The following is a 16,961-nucleotide window of genomic DNA, read 5'->3' as shown; positions in this document are numbered from 1 at the left end:
ACACCCAAACCCACACAACTAAGGGCAACACCACCAGCTAAGAGAAAAAGGGTGTGAGACAGCCAGGGAGGGCCACAGGACCAAGTGGGAAGCAGGAGAATCTGAGGCAGCTGGGATGCAGGGAGGCCCCTAGGTCTGGGAAAGAGGCGGGAGGATGTGAAGGCGGGGGAGAGGGTAGGTAAATGTGAAGGAGCCTGGGTACGGGGGCCTCCCAGGTCCTGCACGAACAGGAGGATGCTAGGTGGCTGGGGCAGTGGCCCAGTTCTGAGGTGGTGGCCGGGAGATAGATGTGAGGTGGCCAGGAGTGGAGGGCCAGCCAGGGGTAGGGAAATAGAGGTGGAAAGACCCTAGGTCTGGGAGAGATATGTGTGAGATAAACAGGAGTGGAGATGGCCGTGAGGCAGTCGTGGGGGGCGGGGAAGAGAGATGGTCGTGAGGCGGCCGGGGGGTGTGTGTGGAGAGGAAGAGTGCAGAGAGACGCCCGTGAGCCTGCCGCGGGCAGGGAAGGGCAGGGAGACAGTTGTGAGGCGACCGGTAGGTTGGGGAGGCAGGAAGATGGTTGTGAGGCGGCCGGAGGGGAAGCGGGCGGGGGGGGGGGGGGCAGGGAGACAGATGTGTGAGGTGGCCCGGGGGGAGGGGGGGCAGGGAGACAGATTATGAGGTGGCCGGGGGGGAGGGGGCAGGGAGACAGATTATAAGGTGGCCGGGGGGGGGAAGGGGAGCGGAGGGAGGGGGCAGGGAGACAGATGTGTGAGGTGGCCGGGGGGGAGCGGGGGCAGGGAGACAGATGTGTGAGGTGGCCCGGGGGGGGCAGGGAGACAGATGTGTGAGGTGGCCCGGGGGGAGGGGGGGCAGGGAGACAGATTATAAGGTGGCCGGGGGGGGGGGAAGGGGAGCGGGGGGGGGAAGGGGAGCGGAGGGAGGGGGCAGGGAGACAGATGTGTGAGGTGGCCGGGGGGGAGGGGAGCGGAGCGGGGGGGGCAGGGAGACAGATGTGTGAGGTGGCCGGGGGGGGGCAGGGAGACAGATGTGTGAGGTGGCCGGGGGGGGAGGGGGGGCAGGGAGACAGATGTGTGAGGTGGCCGTGGATGCCAGGAGAGCCCAGGCTGCGCTGCCGGTAGGACCCGGGGACCGAGGCAGCCCCAGAATCTGAGCTCAGACTCGAGGCTTGGAGCACCCGACTCCTCCCCCCGCGAGGCTGAAACCGCCACCCGAAGCCAGTTACCGCACGCGGCGTCCCCCGTCCCCACTCTGCCTCCGCGAACGCGAGATGCCGCAGGGCAACAGTCTCAGCGAAGCGAATACACATGCGCCTCCACCCCCCGTCCTCGCCTGGCGCGAACCCGGAAGCGGAAGCCTGCTCACTTCCGGCGGAAGGAATTGGGCGGGGCGGACGGCGGCTCCGAGTTTCCGATTCCGCGCCTTGGCAGTCGGAGGTCGCGGGGCTGGTTGGCTGCTCTTCCGGGGGCCGCCGCTGCCGCCGTGCCCCAGCCCCGCGCGGGGCCATGCTGCTGCCGTCCGACGTGGCCCGGCTGGTGCTGGGTGAGTCCGGGGACCGGGCGGGTCACGTCTCCCGCTCCGCAGGCAGCGCCCGCCGTGCGGGGCCGGGGCTGCAGCCACCGCTTGTCGCGGGGGCGGGGGCGAGAGCCGCGAGGGCGCCGGACTGCAGCCGTCGCTCCCTGGCGTTGGGGCCTCACAGGCACCGGGGCTGTTCGACGTGCAACCGACGCAAACCGGCTGCGTGCAGGAGGCGTGGCCCGACCGCGGCAGGAGCAGACTTGCGCCCCGTGCCTTTGGGGTCGCGTTAAGAGAGGGCCCCCTAGGGCCAAGGGCTGCCGCGTACGGCAGTTGCTTGTGCCGCTTCCCTGTTGTTGCGTGTTAGCCACTGACAGCGTGGTCAGGGCTGTGTAAAATGCAGAAATACAGAGCGCCTCTGCCAGTGGCTGTTCCCTGCTGTGCCCTCGTGTTACAACAGAAAAAAGACTCGCGACTCCCCTCCCACCTCGCCCTAAAGAAAGAGAGTAGCACTGACCTTCCCTGGATCTGGTTGCAACACCCCAGCTGAGAACACGTTTATGTCACACATATTTTACTGTCTGTAGCCCTGTCTTAACATAGTCGTGGTATGCAAAAAGACCTGTCAAAATGCAAAGAGACCCGTGAAACAACATTAACAGGCAGTGTCTTAACATGGGGAGAGGGAGCCTGTACTATCGCAAAAAGTGTAATCCAAATTTAGAAAGGTCACGTTTTCTTGTATCTTTCTACAAAAAGAAATCTAGTGAATGAGGTCTAATTAGACTTCTGATTACCAGAAGAATTATGTGGGTGACCCAGAATATTTAGACTGCCAAAGTTTCATTGAAAGAAAAGGAGTGCTTGTGGCACCTTAGAGACTAACCAATTTATTTGAGCATAAGCTTTTGTGAGCTACAGCTCACTTGAAGTGAGCTGTAGCTCACGAAAGCTTATGCTCAAATAAATTGGTTAGTCTCTAAGAAGAAAAGGAGTACTTGTGGCACCTTAGAGACTAACCAATTTATTTGAGCATGAGCTTTCGTGAGCTACAGCTCAGTGAGCTGTAGCTCACGAAAGCTCATGCTCAAATAAATTGGTTAGTCTCTAAGGTGCCACAAGTACTCCTTTTCTTTTTGCGAATACAGACTAACACGGCTGTTACTCTGAAATTAGTCTCTAAGGTGCCACAAGTACTCCTTTTCCTTTTGCGAATACAGACTAACATGGCTGCTACTCTGAAAAGTTTCACTGAGCATCTAGTGTCGCTATGATTTGGACTAAGGGTCTTGAAATTTGGAAAGACATTGTCCTGCTGTCAAGGACATGCTCTTTGCCATTCTTATTAAAATTATCATTTATAAGCCATAATTGGGTTTTGTGAAGATAAATTGATTAATGTTTGTAAGGAACTAAATTAATAAGTTGAACTCACCATAGAAAAGCCCATGGGGACATAAATAATTTTCTATTCAGGGTTTGGTGATGTGCAGTAAATAAGGCCTGGAGCCACACATTGAACCACAAGGATAAAACAAAATATTAGCTGCTTATTAGGTGAGCACTGTTCATCCAGTGTGCTGAATAAGGCAGGTGACCTGTAGAAAAAATAGTATATGATGTTTTAATTAGAGGTTGTATCATAACACCATCTAGCGACACCATCATAGGACCCAGCCACACCATCAGAGGCTCATTCACCTGCGCATCTACTAACGTGATAGATGTCATCATGTGCCTTGTACATTGGCCAAACCGGACAGTCCCTACATAAAAGGATAAATGGACACAAATCAGACATCAGGAATGGTAACATACAAAAGCCAGTAGGAGAACACTTCAGTCTCCCTGGACACTCAATAACAGATTTAAAAGTAGCCATCCTTCAACAAAAAAACTTCAAAAACAGACTTCAGAGAGAAACTGCAGAACTACAATTCATTTCCAAACTTAACACCATCCATTTGGGCTTGAATAGGGACTGGGAGTGTCTGGCTAACTACAAATCAATTTTCCCTGTCTTGGTATTGACACCTCTTCATCAATTATTGGGAGTGGACAACATCCACCCTGACTAAATTGGCCTTCAACATTGGTTCTCCACTTGTAAGGTAGCTCCCTTCTCGTCATGTGCCAATATATATTTATACCTGTATCTGTAATTTTCTCTCCATTTATCTGAAGAAGTGGGTTTTTTACCCACAAAAGCTTATGCCCAAATAAATCTGTTAGTCTTTAAAGTGCCACTGGACTCCTTGTTGTTATCATAATACATGTATGCAATTAGGCAAGGGCAACCTTAATCCTGGTAATTCATAACTTTTGAGTGTTTGATTTTGCAACTTTAATGTTCTTTGAACATAGCTCTCTGTGTGTGTATTACTGTAAGCATATAGTCATCCTATGCAGCTATGGGAATGCTTATGTTGCATTTTAAAACCTGTGGCACTGAGGCTCAGAGCTTGGGTCTACATACGTGGGCTCACGCTGCAGTTCAGCTCAGGCTTTGAAACCCACCCCCTTGCCCAGGATTCAGAGCCCAACCTCCAGCCCAAGTCTGAATGTCTACAGATCTGTTTTTAGTGCAGTGCCACAAGCCTGAGTCTGTAGACAGACCAGGGCTCTGAAACTCCCTCTTATGCATTTTAAAATGCAGTGAAAACGTACCATGTGTTTCAGGAAGTCAGAGAGAGAGTAATGGTGTGGCTGGATTTTTAAAAAATATCTGAATAATTTTGACATCAAAACATGGGTACAGAATTATAGGCTGTGCCAGTAGTGTTACACAACTCTTCATGATGTTAACTATTCATCTTAAGGACCAAGTACAAATATTTCCATGATGTATAGCATTGCAAGAACTAGCTTCAGTGAATTGTGGGGTTTTTAATTTTTATTTCATGCATCATGTGTTGAATACTGATGTGGACCAGAAAGAGAAGAAGGCTTTGATTTGATCTGATCTTTTTGTCAGTTCTAGGAATGGTATTTTATAAGAGACTAATTAGAGGTAGATGTTTGGGACTGGAATCCCATCAGAGACATTTAAAATAGAGTTGCTAAAGCACCATCCAGTGTAGCACAGGGGCAAGTATACTCGGCATGGAATAGGCATAATGACATACTATCATGATTCTGTGTTCTGGATCCTATATACAAATTACTCCTTTTAGTGCCTGAAGGAATTTCAGCACTAAAATGGAAGTTAAATAATTATACACATTTCCTAAAGGTTGGAAATATTTTTGGGGTAGGAATTTCTGTCTATTTCACATTAAAGTAACTAAAATGGGATCTGAGGTGCAGAGGTGCACAAGAGATTGTTGGTATGTCTACTGAATATGAAGTTTACAGCATGGAATTATATTACTTTTCCAATTATGCCATCTGCTAGTAATGTTAATCTTTTTGAAGAAATTGAATATGTTTTAACGTTGCTCATGTTTTTTCTGTTTTGGAACTGTTATATATGCACACCGAATCTTGATTGTTGTATGGCAGTGCATTTTATAAAAATATACTGTAGAGTTCCATTTCATTTAAAACTGGAATTTTTGGCTCATGTACAAAGCCGTGGATATAAAAGCAGATATCTGCAGATATGCAGGCATCTAGATATAAAATTTGGATCCGCATCCATCCACAATCTGCAAACATGGTCCGTGGATATCTGCAGATTTGCAGGGCTCGATTATATATTGCTCAGATTGTCAGTCTTTTCTGGCAAGAATTGTATTTTTTTTGTCTATCGAGAGATATGCACAGCTCTGTTTCTAAGTAAACAGTAATAGTTCTTTAGGTGGTACTAATAGTTTTAGTCTTGAAAGTAGCTTTGTTTGGATTTATGTAGCACAGCATCAGCAATGTTATGTGCAGTCTTTTTTTTTTTTTTTGACAATTAGAGAAATGTATGGAAAAGGAGCTATTCTTTCAAAATATAACTTGTTTTCTTTAATTTTTGTCAATTGAGTCCATAGATAGTTGCGATATGAGCATTCTTAATTAATATGTATAGTTGTATCGGAACTTTGACATCTACCACGTGTAGCATGGAGAAGCAAGTAACAAAACTGCAAAACTTTCTGTCTTGTCTGTTACAGGGTATTTACAACAGGAGAAGCTTTTAGCCACCTGCCGTGAATTTATATTGGAAAGCTCAGATTTAAAGGAATATGCTGAGCACTATACAGAGGAAGGATTTGTTCCAGCCTGTTTACTGGTGAGTTCATCTTTACAGCACACAAGATAAAGTTACACTGTGGTATAGTCTGAAAATCTCTCCTAAATAATTTATTTTTCCATCCACACAGACTTCTGCACTTTTAGAATGTGAGTAAACTACACAGCATCTACCACTCAGAGGCTGTTTGAAATCTTTGAATAGTTTGAAATAGTAACCTCTCTCTCTCTTTTTGGCATCACATAAAGCACTGTATGTGCCCAGCTGCCTCTATCCTACATTGCTAATAATACTGAAGGGTAGATATCTAAAAACTTTACAAATCCAAGAGTAAAATATGCAGATGGTATTGAAAGTGTTTAATTCAATCTGTTTTGTAGCTGTGAGCAAGGAGTTACTTTTGGTAAAGTATTGCAAGAAGCTACATTGATTACAGGGCTGCTACAGTTATTTAAAGTAAGAGTACTTTATTATGAGTATGACAATCTTTGTATCCTGTAGATGTAACATTTAATTACAGTCTGTTCCACCTAAATATTAACTTGAATTAGATAAATCAGTTTCACTTAAAGATCTCAAATTTGTGCATGCTTACTAGCACAACTGGAAGTCTGGTGAATGCATTGATTCTTTCCCAGTTTGACAACTGTAATGGCTTCCTCACTTAGTACCCTCATCTATTCCAACTGAGATGTAATTTGTTTATAATCTTGTCACTCATGATTTGTTTATTAACTATGCATGTAAACATAACTATGTTAACTCTCTCACTTCAGTGGCTGCCTTTTCTAATGCACTCGAAATGAGGTTTTGACTAGCATTCCAAATGGCATGGCTTTGATTATTGTATGTGCAACTTTGATATTCATATTTGCACCGACTCACAGCTTTCATTCTATTTTTCTAATACACCATTTGATAACTATGAATCCTTGGCCTGCAATATTCGAGGTTGGTGGAAATCTCTCCCTTGTGAGATCCACGTTTCTGACTCACCAACTCAAAAAAAGGACTTAAAATGGTTTACCTAGTTATAAGCGTTTAATCAGTCATGTTGCTAGTAGCCTACTGGGCTGTCTGAATTTCAGTTCTGAATTCAGCTGCGACCAGTAAGAATTAGATAGATAAACAAAAGGGAGAGAAAGAGATTATGTGGGCTATTAAAGTAAATTATAATGACATATTCTTTTATTTTATAACTTTTAATATGGAAAATATATAGACTATTTTCCTTTTCTTGGCAATATTTTTTTTTCCTGTTTCTAAATGCAAGTGATGTTAGGAAATTCCATAGGACCAAAATCTCATTAGAATTCACATGCTTTATAATTCAAGAGAGCTTTTAACGAGTATCAGAGGACTATAGGTGATTACCAATATCAAACAAGACAAGAAACTGAAACTAAGGATAGTGGTAATTTGAAAATCCTAATTCTCTGTGTGTCACCTGAAATCATGGTGTAATGGGACAGGTGCAGATGGTTTGCTGTAAAATTATTAAAAACTCTCACTTTTGGCAGCAACTCTCCTGAGGTGTCTGTTCTCTTATCAACATGTTGTACTGCTCAGGCTGATGGCCTTCACTTGCATGCACTTTGCAGCTATTCCCTAACAACCAAAAATGACACTGCCTAACTTTCTCCTGCCTCTAACTCTATTATCCCCTAATAACAAGAGCGAATTAAAGCAAGTTAACGTATTCTTGGCTGATATATCCTGGAATGGCTACTCTGCAGAAGGCTGTACGCTTAAAAGTTTCTATTATTGTTGAGGAATGCATTTTGTCCCCGAATTGCACTTTTTGCATCCTCAAGAGAGCAGCGTCAGCAGGGTAATCTACATCTATTTGTGTCTGCGTCTACATGGTGTAGATCAGTGGTTCTCAAACTTTTTTACTGGTGAACCCTTTCACATAGCAAGCCTCTGAGCTCAACCCCCCCTTATAAATTAAAACCACTTTTTTATATATTTAACACCATTATAAATGCTGGAGGCAGAGCGGGGTTGGGGTGGAGGTTGACAGCTCGTGACCCCCCATCTAATGACCTTGCGACCTCTTGAGGGGTCCCAACCCCGAGCTTGAGAACCCCTGGCATAGATCCTAAAAAACTACAAGAACTGAATGCGTTAGGACTCAGTCTTTTTCACAGTTTGAGTAATGTAATAGAAGAGGTAACGTATAGGTTGCTGCTGAAGATTCTTTAATCTAACACTGATCTTTTTTTTTTTCCTTTCAGTCTTTGTTTGGAAAAAACTTGACAACCATTCTTAATGAGTATGTAGCCATGAAAACAAAAGGTAAGCACTGAGGGTCAGACATTTGCTGTATAGCACTTCATTTTCATTTATCTATTTAGGTTGTAAACTTTTTGGAGTAGAGACAGTGTCTCTCTCTCTCTCTCTCTCTCTCCGTACCTAGCACAAGCCCCAGTCTAGGTTGGGACCTTTAGGTTCTATCACAACACAAATAATCGTTAATTTGATCAGAGTTTTAAAAGAAGATGTCTGCTATCATAGCTAGTAATTGTGTGCATGCTTTCTCACTGAAAATTTGAACAGACTTTTTAATATAGCAATGGACAGAAGTGTATCTGAGGCATAAAGTAAATGTAGGTTCATGATTATAGAGTTGTACTGTTTGTATATAGAAAAATAACCAGAGGAGACTTGCAGTGCATGTGTAAAATTTGGCTTCCCTGTCTTGATTTCCTTAACCTTATTTGAAAAGTTCAAAATTAATTATTAACATTTTGTGTGGATAAGAGAGAGAAAAGTGCAACTGTTTTTTTAAAAAAAAGCAACTAATGAAAGTCTGTCTTCCACCTCGTTTTGTTTACCGTTGACCTCTGTGCAAGTGACCAGACTTTGCTCTGCTGGTGCTTTGTGAGACTTGGGGTCGGAGGGCGTACAGTGTAGTTAAGTGTATGACCTTAGATCGCTATGTAAAGAACTGCCATGTCTTGAATATTTGTATAATGTTATTTTCCTCACTTATTTATGTTTAATAAAAATTTTAGCTGTAAGACACAAATATAATTGTAGCAAAATAACATTTACTTGGCATCTTGAAGAACATTATAAAGAGGTCTGTCTAAATCTGGGGAAGGTGACATAAGCTTCTCTGACTTTAAACTCAGCTAATAAAGTGGGTGTGAAGAAGGTATTTTAATGAAGTATGGAATTAAAAAAGGTGTGGACTTGATCCTCAGAGCTGTTTAGTATCTACATTAAAGTTACTGGGAACTCCAAGTACTCAGGACTGCCAACTCAGCCCTACTATGCACAAAAAATCTAATTTGGATTTTTAGTCTTTTCTATAATCTTAGCTGCTTGGAGATTCTTCCTTCTGTCCAGTTGTTTTTTAAAGATTGTGTGCTCCCCAAATTTCAAGCATATTAACTTCCCTCAGTGATTTCTCAAAACGAGCAGTGATTCCTGTAACAGGCTATATGTATAGGGTACATTTTTCCAAAATGAGCAGTGATTCCTGTTAAAGGCCATACATATACAGTGAAAAATTCAAAAATACTTGAACAACTTAAGGGCATAAATCCAATTTTCAGAAGTGGCTTAGGCACTAAGACTATAGACTTGTAATGCCTAAGTCACTTTTGATAGTGAGACTTAGGCTCCTAAGTTGCTTAGGCATGTCTGAAAATTTTACTTAATGTTTACCTCTTGACTATATTACACTAGGTTTCTGACACAGCTTCTCTCTAGCTACCTGTTTTAGCTCTCTGAAGAATGTGTTAATGTGTTCATGTATTTTTTTTTTTTTTTTTTTTTTAGAAACCACAAATGAAGTTCCAGTAATTATGTCATCTTTGTGGAAGAAGTTAGACTATACTCTTTCTCAGATCAGGTAATTTGTAATGTTGAAATCAAGAATAGAGGATTTTCCTTTAAAGTGAGACTATCTACCTCCTTGCTTTCCTTTACTTCATTTTCACATTTTACAAACATACTGTTGACACACATTGACTAAGGGTAATGAAGATATTTTTTATGTTTATTTTTCTCTGTGAATTGGCAGGGAAAGAATCTGCATTTGACCGTAAAGTGGTTGGGTGGGAATCTCAAAACTGTTCAAGCTCCATTTATGCTAGTCAGAGAAATCAGATAGGGAGGTGCTAGTGTGGTTTCCTTGGCCTATGTAGACATAGCCTTAGTGTCATATAACGTGGTACTATAGTTGCCATGGTTATTGGTTCCAAAATTCAACCTAATTTCACAGTAGATCTCACTGAAAGAATTTAATCTACGTTAATCATTTTAACAAATCCATGCCTCATCCAGAAACATTGCCAAATCAGTATGTGACTAGCGCATAAACTAGTAAATGCATAACTATAGAATGATCCTTCTTCTGTTTAGGTGTCTGTGGTGTGTTTTCTACTTATTTTGACTGGCTTATCTTATTTTGTAGGAGTATGCAGAATTCTGCAGGATTTTCTGCTAATCAAAGGAGTAGGTATCTAATTGAATCATGTAGATGTAATAAATGGGGTTCAAGTTCAGAACTGATTTTGATTGAGACCTACCTCTCCTGAAAAGAATATCAACCTTGTGGTTTTGATAATCTTTGTACTCACTCCTAAAACTAGATTTTAATTTTCTACTCCCTTAAGCTTATTTAATTGACGGTTCAAAGGGGAACTAAAAACATGACCAATCCAGTTGCAGTCTAGCCTCACTAGAAAGTGGAAAACAATATGAACAGATAGCTTGTCTAGAATTATTCACCTCTTTGGAAGATCTACCAAATGAACTTCTAAACGGCAAAATTATTTTATTTTCACAATCACTAGAATAAATTCCATGCCTTACAAGTCTTTACTCAGAAACTTTCGTGAGAAAACCAAATGTTAAATACAGGTATTGTTTGCTCTTGAATCTCACAATCCCATTGCCTGTATTGGACACAATTACAATGTTTATTGTTCTGGGAATCTCCTACAGCTTAAGTTTGTCAGGCTTGGTTTACATACATTGTACGTACCTGTTTCACTATTTCAGTTAGAGATGTGGGTTTTATACAGTAAAATTGGTACAGCCCGTAGTGTGGATGCAGTTATGCCGCAATAAAAATGCCCATAAACTTACAGGAATAAACGACATTGATATAAGCACCTTTATACTGGTTTAATTGTGCCTATACTAGTTAGCTGTACTGCTTTAAATATACTGGTTTCAAACTAACATAGTTAAAGCCATACAAAAATTGTGTGCAGACAAGCTCTTGCAGAAGCTATTGTACTTGTGGTCCCCATTTCTTGTCTCCCTCCCTGCTAAAAGAGCAGTTGGCCCTGTTGGGGTGCCCATAATTACATCTTCAAGTAATGGTGACTATTGCCTGGAAAAACAACTGCCTCTTGAAAATATCCAATAATGGATCTCATTGTAGCCTTAACTTTCCTCAGCACGTACAAGAAGTGGAATTGCAGAAATGAAAAGGCAGAGAATACTTCAGTCAGCTCCTCCAACCTCAGGATTGTTGTCTATAGCCCACCAGTCAGGACAACTTAATTCCTCTTGTATGACAACTACCCCAATTATTCACAGACCAGCAGTAAATCAAAATGCGTCACAGCCAAGATTGAATATGTTGTTTGCACACCAGGCCCAAACACAGGAAAATAATGTCGGCGGTAAGTAAAATGTGTTACTGATTTTTTTATTTATTCGATGTATGTATACAGGTGGAATTATTTTATAATGTATAATAGTCACCTTATACAAATGATAGCTTGCTTTGAGAAATTCCTGCTTTGCATATTCTTACTGGTGTCCAGACCAAGTCAGACATTAAGAATAAGAAGATTGCACAATGAAGAGATTGTTTGTTTTTAATTTGCATATTGGCTATGGCTCTATGTATGTTGGTGGCTCAGATCCTTTGTGTTCAGATCCTTCCACATGCGCCTAACATCCCCAGAAAAGAAGGTTAGCAACTTGAATCGTATCTGCATGTTTTTGTCAGGATTTTGTAAATAGAATGCTGTGCTTTGTATGGTGATACCAAATGACATGTAATCTATTCACAAGAGGGGTGGGGATTGGAATTGGATACTGATTGGGATATTAATATGCAGTCCCAGTTTTCTTTAGTGCCTTAAGAAGCTTCATTAGAAAAGATGTTGGTGTCACCCATATTCTTTTTTAAAGCAGGAGATCCCATACATATTCTAGTTCCTGGACCTCAAGAACGAAAATTTAATTCAAGCTTGCTATCTCCAGGAAGACGAAAAAGGTGAATGTTCCTTTTATAATTTGTGCAACATGCTTGACTTGAACATGAGGTTCTTTGGGACATAAAAATTGCAATACTGGATCAGACCCAAGGCCCATCTAATGCTGTATCTGTCAGTAGCCAGTACCAGATGCTTCAGAGGTCGGTATAACAACCTCGCAGTAGATAGATGTGGGGAAATCTGCCCTCCTACCCTGCAACTAGATCTCATTCTGATCTCTAGTAGTTAGAGAAGCTTAAACCTTGAAGGATGAGGTTTAATATACTTTCCAAAATTTGTTAGCATTAATTATGATAACTGGATATACATATAAATATCCAATCGATTTTTTTAATCTAGAGAACCTTTTGGACTCAGCTTCCTGTGGAAATGAGTTCCACTGTCCAGTTAAATATGTGGAAGTGTTTCCTTTTATTGGCTTTGTATTTCCCACCTTTTAATTTGATTGAAATGGCCTCTTGTTCTTGTGTTATGAGACAGGGAGGACAGAATTTCTCAGTTTTCCTCCTCTAGACTATTTATTATTTTATATGCTCATCATGTCTCTCTTCTAATATAAAGAATCCCAGTCTTCTCATTCTGTGTGTATAAGAGGTTTTCCAGATCCTTGATCTTCCTTGTCACTCTTCTCTGAACCCACTCTAATTCTTCAATATCCTTTTAGAGAAGGGATGATCAGTGCAGCACACAGTGTGACTGGATGAGGCTTCACTATTTATTAAATATAGACATTAGAATGTTCTCTGTATTATTCTCCATCAAATTCCTTATGTAACCTAACATCTTGTTGCTGTTTTGACCAGAGTAGCTCATTGAGCAGAGGTCTCCATTGAACTGTCAACAGTGATGCCCAAGTCCCTTTCTTGAGTTAATATAATTAATTTAGAGCCCTTTAAGGTATATAAGCAGTTTATTTTTTTCCCCTCCAACATGCATTACCTTGTATTTGTGGACATTAAAGTTAATTTCTCATCATGTTGCCCATTCGTCTAATTTATTTATGTACGTGATAATTGACCTGATATCCTAGATTAAGTATAGGGTGTCTTGTTTAACATAAGACAGATAGTTGACTACGCAGAGATAACACAATTAAAATTGTTTTATTTTTTGTTTTTCGTTACAAATATGCAGTTCAGTTTTTATTGGTTAAAATTTTCTACTTGCAAGGTTGGAAGAGGAAGTATTTATTTATGGCATGAGTCAGTAACCTCTTGTGGACAGAACCTTTTCCCAACATTGTTTACAAAGAATGCATTTTCGCAAAATATGGCATAAACTTCCAAAAATGTTTCAGTGAATCTCAGAAGAAGAAAAGTATTGCATCACCTGGACCTCATTCAACAAGTAGAAATTTTCAGGACTCTAGTGTGGTGGTAGTGGAAGAAGAGAGTGAACCCCTCCAGGAACTCATAGAGGGCAATTTCCCTGTAAGTATAAAAACAAAACACCGCAGTTTCATTTTAAGGACTTGTATTGGTAAGGATAGAGTAGAAAGGAGTGCTCTATGTCACTGTGTTCTGACAACTTAAAAAGCTCCATGTCTTCTGTAGCCAAGCCAGTATTCATTCAAAGAATGTCCATGCCATACTCACTAGGTAGTTAAGTGCATGATGACCCAATTCAAAATCATCAGTCTTACATCTTAGATCCAAAGCACTGAATCTGCTACCGGATTTTCAGAATACAGTAACTCCTCACTTAACGTTGTCGCGGTTAACGATGTTTTGTTAATAGGTTGCTGACCTATTAGAGAACATACTTCTTTAAAGTCCTGCAGTGTTCCCTTATAATGTGGTTTGTCTCTCCCTGCTTTGCCTGTCTGGTGCTCCTGCCAGGGACCAGGTTGGGGCGGGGGGCTTGCCCTGTTTTGCCTGCCCAGCATTCCAGCCGTGGAGCGGGCAAGACCCCGTGCTCCCACCCTGCTCCCCAGCAGGAGCCCCGGGCGGGCAGAACAGGGTAAGCCCCCATGCTCCAATACCGCTCCTCGCTGGAACGCCCGGCAGGCAGAGCGGGGCAATCCCACGACCCCACTACACCCCTGCCTCAACCAAGCTTCACAATCATCATTGGTGAGTATGGTATTAAATTGGTGGTTTAAAATTATTTAAAACTTGTACTATATATGTCTATAAGGTCTTTTGTCTGGCAAAAAAAATTTCCCTAGAACTGAACTCTCCTTATCTACATTAATTCTTATGGGGAAATTGGATTTGCTAACATCATTTCGCTTAAAGTTGCATTTTTCAAGAATATAACTAGGACGTTAAGTTACTGTAATTATGATAAGCAACTTATTAAAAGACTGATTAGTCCTCCCTGTTTGACTGGGTTTCTTAAAAGTACATATCTTCCATAAATGATAGTTTGATACTAGGTTAAAAATAGGAACCAGAATCAAAATTTTGATTCTGACCCCAAACAGCTTTCTCTTAAAGTAATTATAGCAGGAGCCACCACTATAGTTAAGGTTAAATCTGACACTAGGGTTTCAGTCATTCATAATCGTTTGATGCTTCAGGCTGAAATTTTCCAGTCTTGATAAGTCTGCTCAAAGTTCAAACTTTTAGTTGTTTTTGAAAGCTTATGCAAAAATGGTTCAGGCATCTGAATATGAAGGAAGTACGTACATTTGTGTGGCGGGGGAGAATCCTGTTCCATGCAGCACAGGTCTGTAGGAGAGATCTCTTTCCTGCACATTTCTGGAGGTTCCTAAGGTGTGTCAGAGAAGGAGTTCCTCAGACCTTATAAAGTTCAGTGGGGCCACAGTCAAGGGTTCTTATTAGAAAGGTTGTCACAGCCGATATGCTTTTCACTCTGCAACTGTTGTTGCACATGCATATACAACACAGGGTTTTTTAGCTGTATGCTTAATAAGTTTAGTGATATAAACCCTCTGCAAAATGTACTTTTCATGTGCAACATGCAATTTCTAAAGGGTCATAACTTGGTCAAAGTAAAACCAAATTTCTCTGCAACACCTAGTGCCAACTTTCAACATTATTCTTCAGTCATTTTGGCTGTAAAGTGATTCAGTAAATAAAAGTTGTAGGAAATTTTCTTTTATATTGGAAAAAAATATTCTGGTGGTATCAAGAAAAATAGTTGCAGACTTATGGGCATTATTGCTACTTTTTGCAAGCAAGCCATACTTTGAGGTCCTGAGAGTGAAACTACTTAAGTTCCTTTCCCGCTCCCCATCTTTTTAAAATGAAACAAACCAACCTAGTAATTTCTTACCAAAAAAAAACTATGTTGAGGTGGTAAGGTTACGTGGTAAGAGGCTGAAACTCAGGAAGTACAGTTAAAGTTGTATGTACAATCTTATCTCTTCCCTTTGATCATATACTCTACAATAATCCTCAATTACACAGTGGGGAAAAAAATACTGGGGCTTCTGTTGGTGGAGTTTTCAATGCTTTCCTTAGAGAGGACATGTGGTAACCCTTGATGAAGCACTTTTAGCCGCTGTTCAAGAAACCTCAACATTAACAGACAAGTCAGTTATTAGTCTGGTTTAAATCTGCCCTTTCAGGGCAAGATGAGACAGTGCTCAAGGATGCCATGTGCTGCCCCATACAGATCTTTGTCAATGAGTGCTTAGTTAGGCCTGGATATGGTCCAGACACTGCACTTGTCATGTAGGCTTAGATCTGGGTGTCTCTGGGCAGCATGTGATGTTAGATGGCCAAGGAGATAAACTTTTCTCAAGGGTGAGTTTGTATGGGTGACAGGTGGTGTCTACCATGAAAAGCAGTTGGAACAGATGTCTGCATGGAGAAACTCCAAAGGTCTCTCTGATCTTGTTGTCTCTGCAGGATGGAGTTGGGCCTGGGTTAGGGTGGGCTGCTAGGATCCTTCTCACTAGATGTCTGTTACAGTAGTAGTTATGATAAACTTCCTCATTATTATGAGTCTTTTCTGTGTATTCAAACTGTTAGTGTCCTGAACATGAAGCTGATCTTACTAGTAAATGGGAAATTGATGTTCCTTTTCTAGTCATTATAAAAAATATAATTCTGACCACTTTAAAACTGTTTTGTAGCAATTGGTCATTGAAAATGCCAGAGAGAAAATCCTGAGCAACAAATCTCTTCAGGAGAAGCTTGCAGAAAACATTAACAAATTTTTGGGCAGGTAATAAATTTATGTATGAAATATCCTGATCTTGTGTACCTGTTTTACTTCTGAATGTTATACTAACTGTTTTTAATTGTGTTCCAGTGAGGGCAGTGTTGCTCAGATTCCTAAACAGACAGACAGTGGTCCTGCAGAACCGGAGACCTCAATTGATGAAATCTTTGGACTTCAGGTAGACTTGCAATATCTCACGTTTGAGCTGGTAAAGCCACAGCTGCTATGTATAAATGCAGGCTGACACACATACACAGTGGGATCCTGCTAAAACCTAGCTTAAATATCTTGCTTTGAAGTCAGTGCTTTTTTCACATTTGTCTTATGAAAGCTACAAAGTTGTCAGTTAAGTAGCTGTCATGGTAATGAGGCTAAATGTCCCCTTTCTTGTTTATCTGAGTGCACTCTCCTCAGGTGGTCAGCCTCTTGCCCTTCTCTGTCTCAAGGTGGAATGTTTTGATTCTTTCATTCTTAGGCCAGGAGCTGGGTACACTCCCCCATGTATACCAACCCCCGTCACCTGGGTTTTGGGTCCCAGGGACCCCTCCCTTTGGGAACCAGTGACCAGTTATATTTACCAACAGCCTCCTTATGACAGTCTTTTTATTTAGAGTTGGAACAAAACAGAGGAAAAAGGAATTAAAAACAACATAGGTCATACAGTCAGCTGCCTGCATATTTAGTCTCATCTAATCCTATGCTTCACTACCAGCTGATTTTCCTCTTCAGTTACTAGGACAGAACAGAATTGTAGAAGGGTTGACTCACCACTGGGGTGCCCCCATATGGGTTGGCATGGTGTAGCAATTGTCTTTTCTAGTGCCCCGATGATGGTTGCTTGATGATGGTTGCTCCGCTCTCATGGTTGGGAGGGGAGGGGG

The 16,961-nt window shown here is 41.6% G+C and overlaps 2 protein-coding genes across 5 annotated transcripts in view; one reads left to right on the top strand and one right to left on the bottom strand.

Annotated features, from left to right (window-relative positions):
- Positions 1-1,338, bottom strand: part of ATM (ATM serine/threonine kinase) — a 146,245-nt gene extending 144,907 nt beyond the window's left edge. For all 3 annotated transcript variants that reach the window (XM_077808924.1, XM_077808908.1, XM_077808917.1), the window contains exon 1: positions 1,226-1,338. The gene's annotated coding sequence lies outside the window, so the exon portion shown is untranslated. The remainder of the gene's footprint in view (positions 1-1,225) is intronic.
- A 63-nt stretch (positions 1,339-1,401) lies between these two features.
- Positions 1,402-16,961, top strand: part of NPAT (nuclear protein, coactivator of histone transcription) — a 32,625-nt gene continuing 17,065 nt past the window's right edge. The window contains exons 1-10 of one of the 2 annotated variants that reach the window (XM_077808867.1): positions 1,402-1,542; positions 5,616-5,734; positions 7,933-7,993; positions 9,485-9,557; positions 10,122-10,162; positions 11,116-11,343; positions 11,864-11,945; positions 13,244-13,376; positions 15,992-16,083; positions 16,171-16,258. In XM_077808867.1, coding sequence (XP_077664993.1) covers positions 1,506-1,542; positions 5,616-5,734; positions 7,933-7,993; positions 9,485-9,557; positions 10,122-10,162; positions 11,116-11,343; positions 11,864-11,945; positions 13,244-13,376; positions 15,992-16,083; positions 16,171-16,258 — 954 coding nt within the window. In that variant the 5' untranslated portion in view covers positions 1,402-1,505. Of the gene's footprint in view, positions 1,543-5,615; positions 5,735-7,932; positions 7,994-9,484; positions 9,558-10,121; positions 10,163-11,115; positions 11,344-11,860; positions 11,946-13,243; positions 13,377-15,991; positions 16,084-16,170; positions 16,259-16,961 lie in introns of both variants that reach the window. The other variant, XM_077808860.1, reaches the window with a different exon arrangement.

Source organism: Eretmochelys imbricata, chromosome 1 (assembly GCF_965152235.1).
Source record: "Eretmochelys imbricata isolate rEreImb1 chromosome 1, rEreImb1.hap1, whole genome shotgun sequence".
In the NCBI taxonomy this organism is placed as follows: domain Eukaryota; kingdom Metazoa; phylum Chordata; order Testudines; family Cheloniidae; genus Eretmochelys; species Eretmochelys imbricata.
Note: the sequence above shows the minus strand (reverse complement) of the source record. Positions and strands in the feature narration are given on the sequence as shown.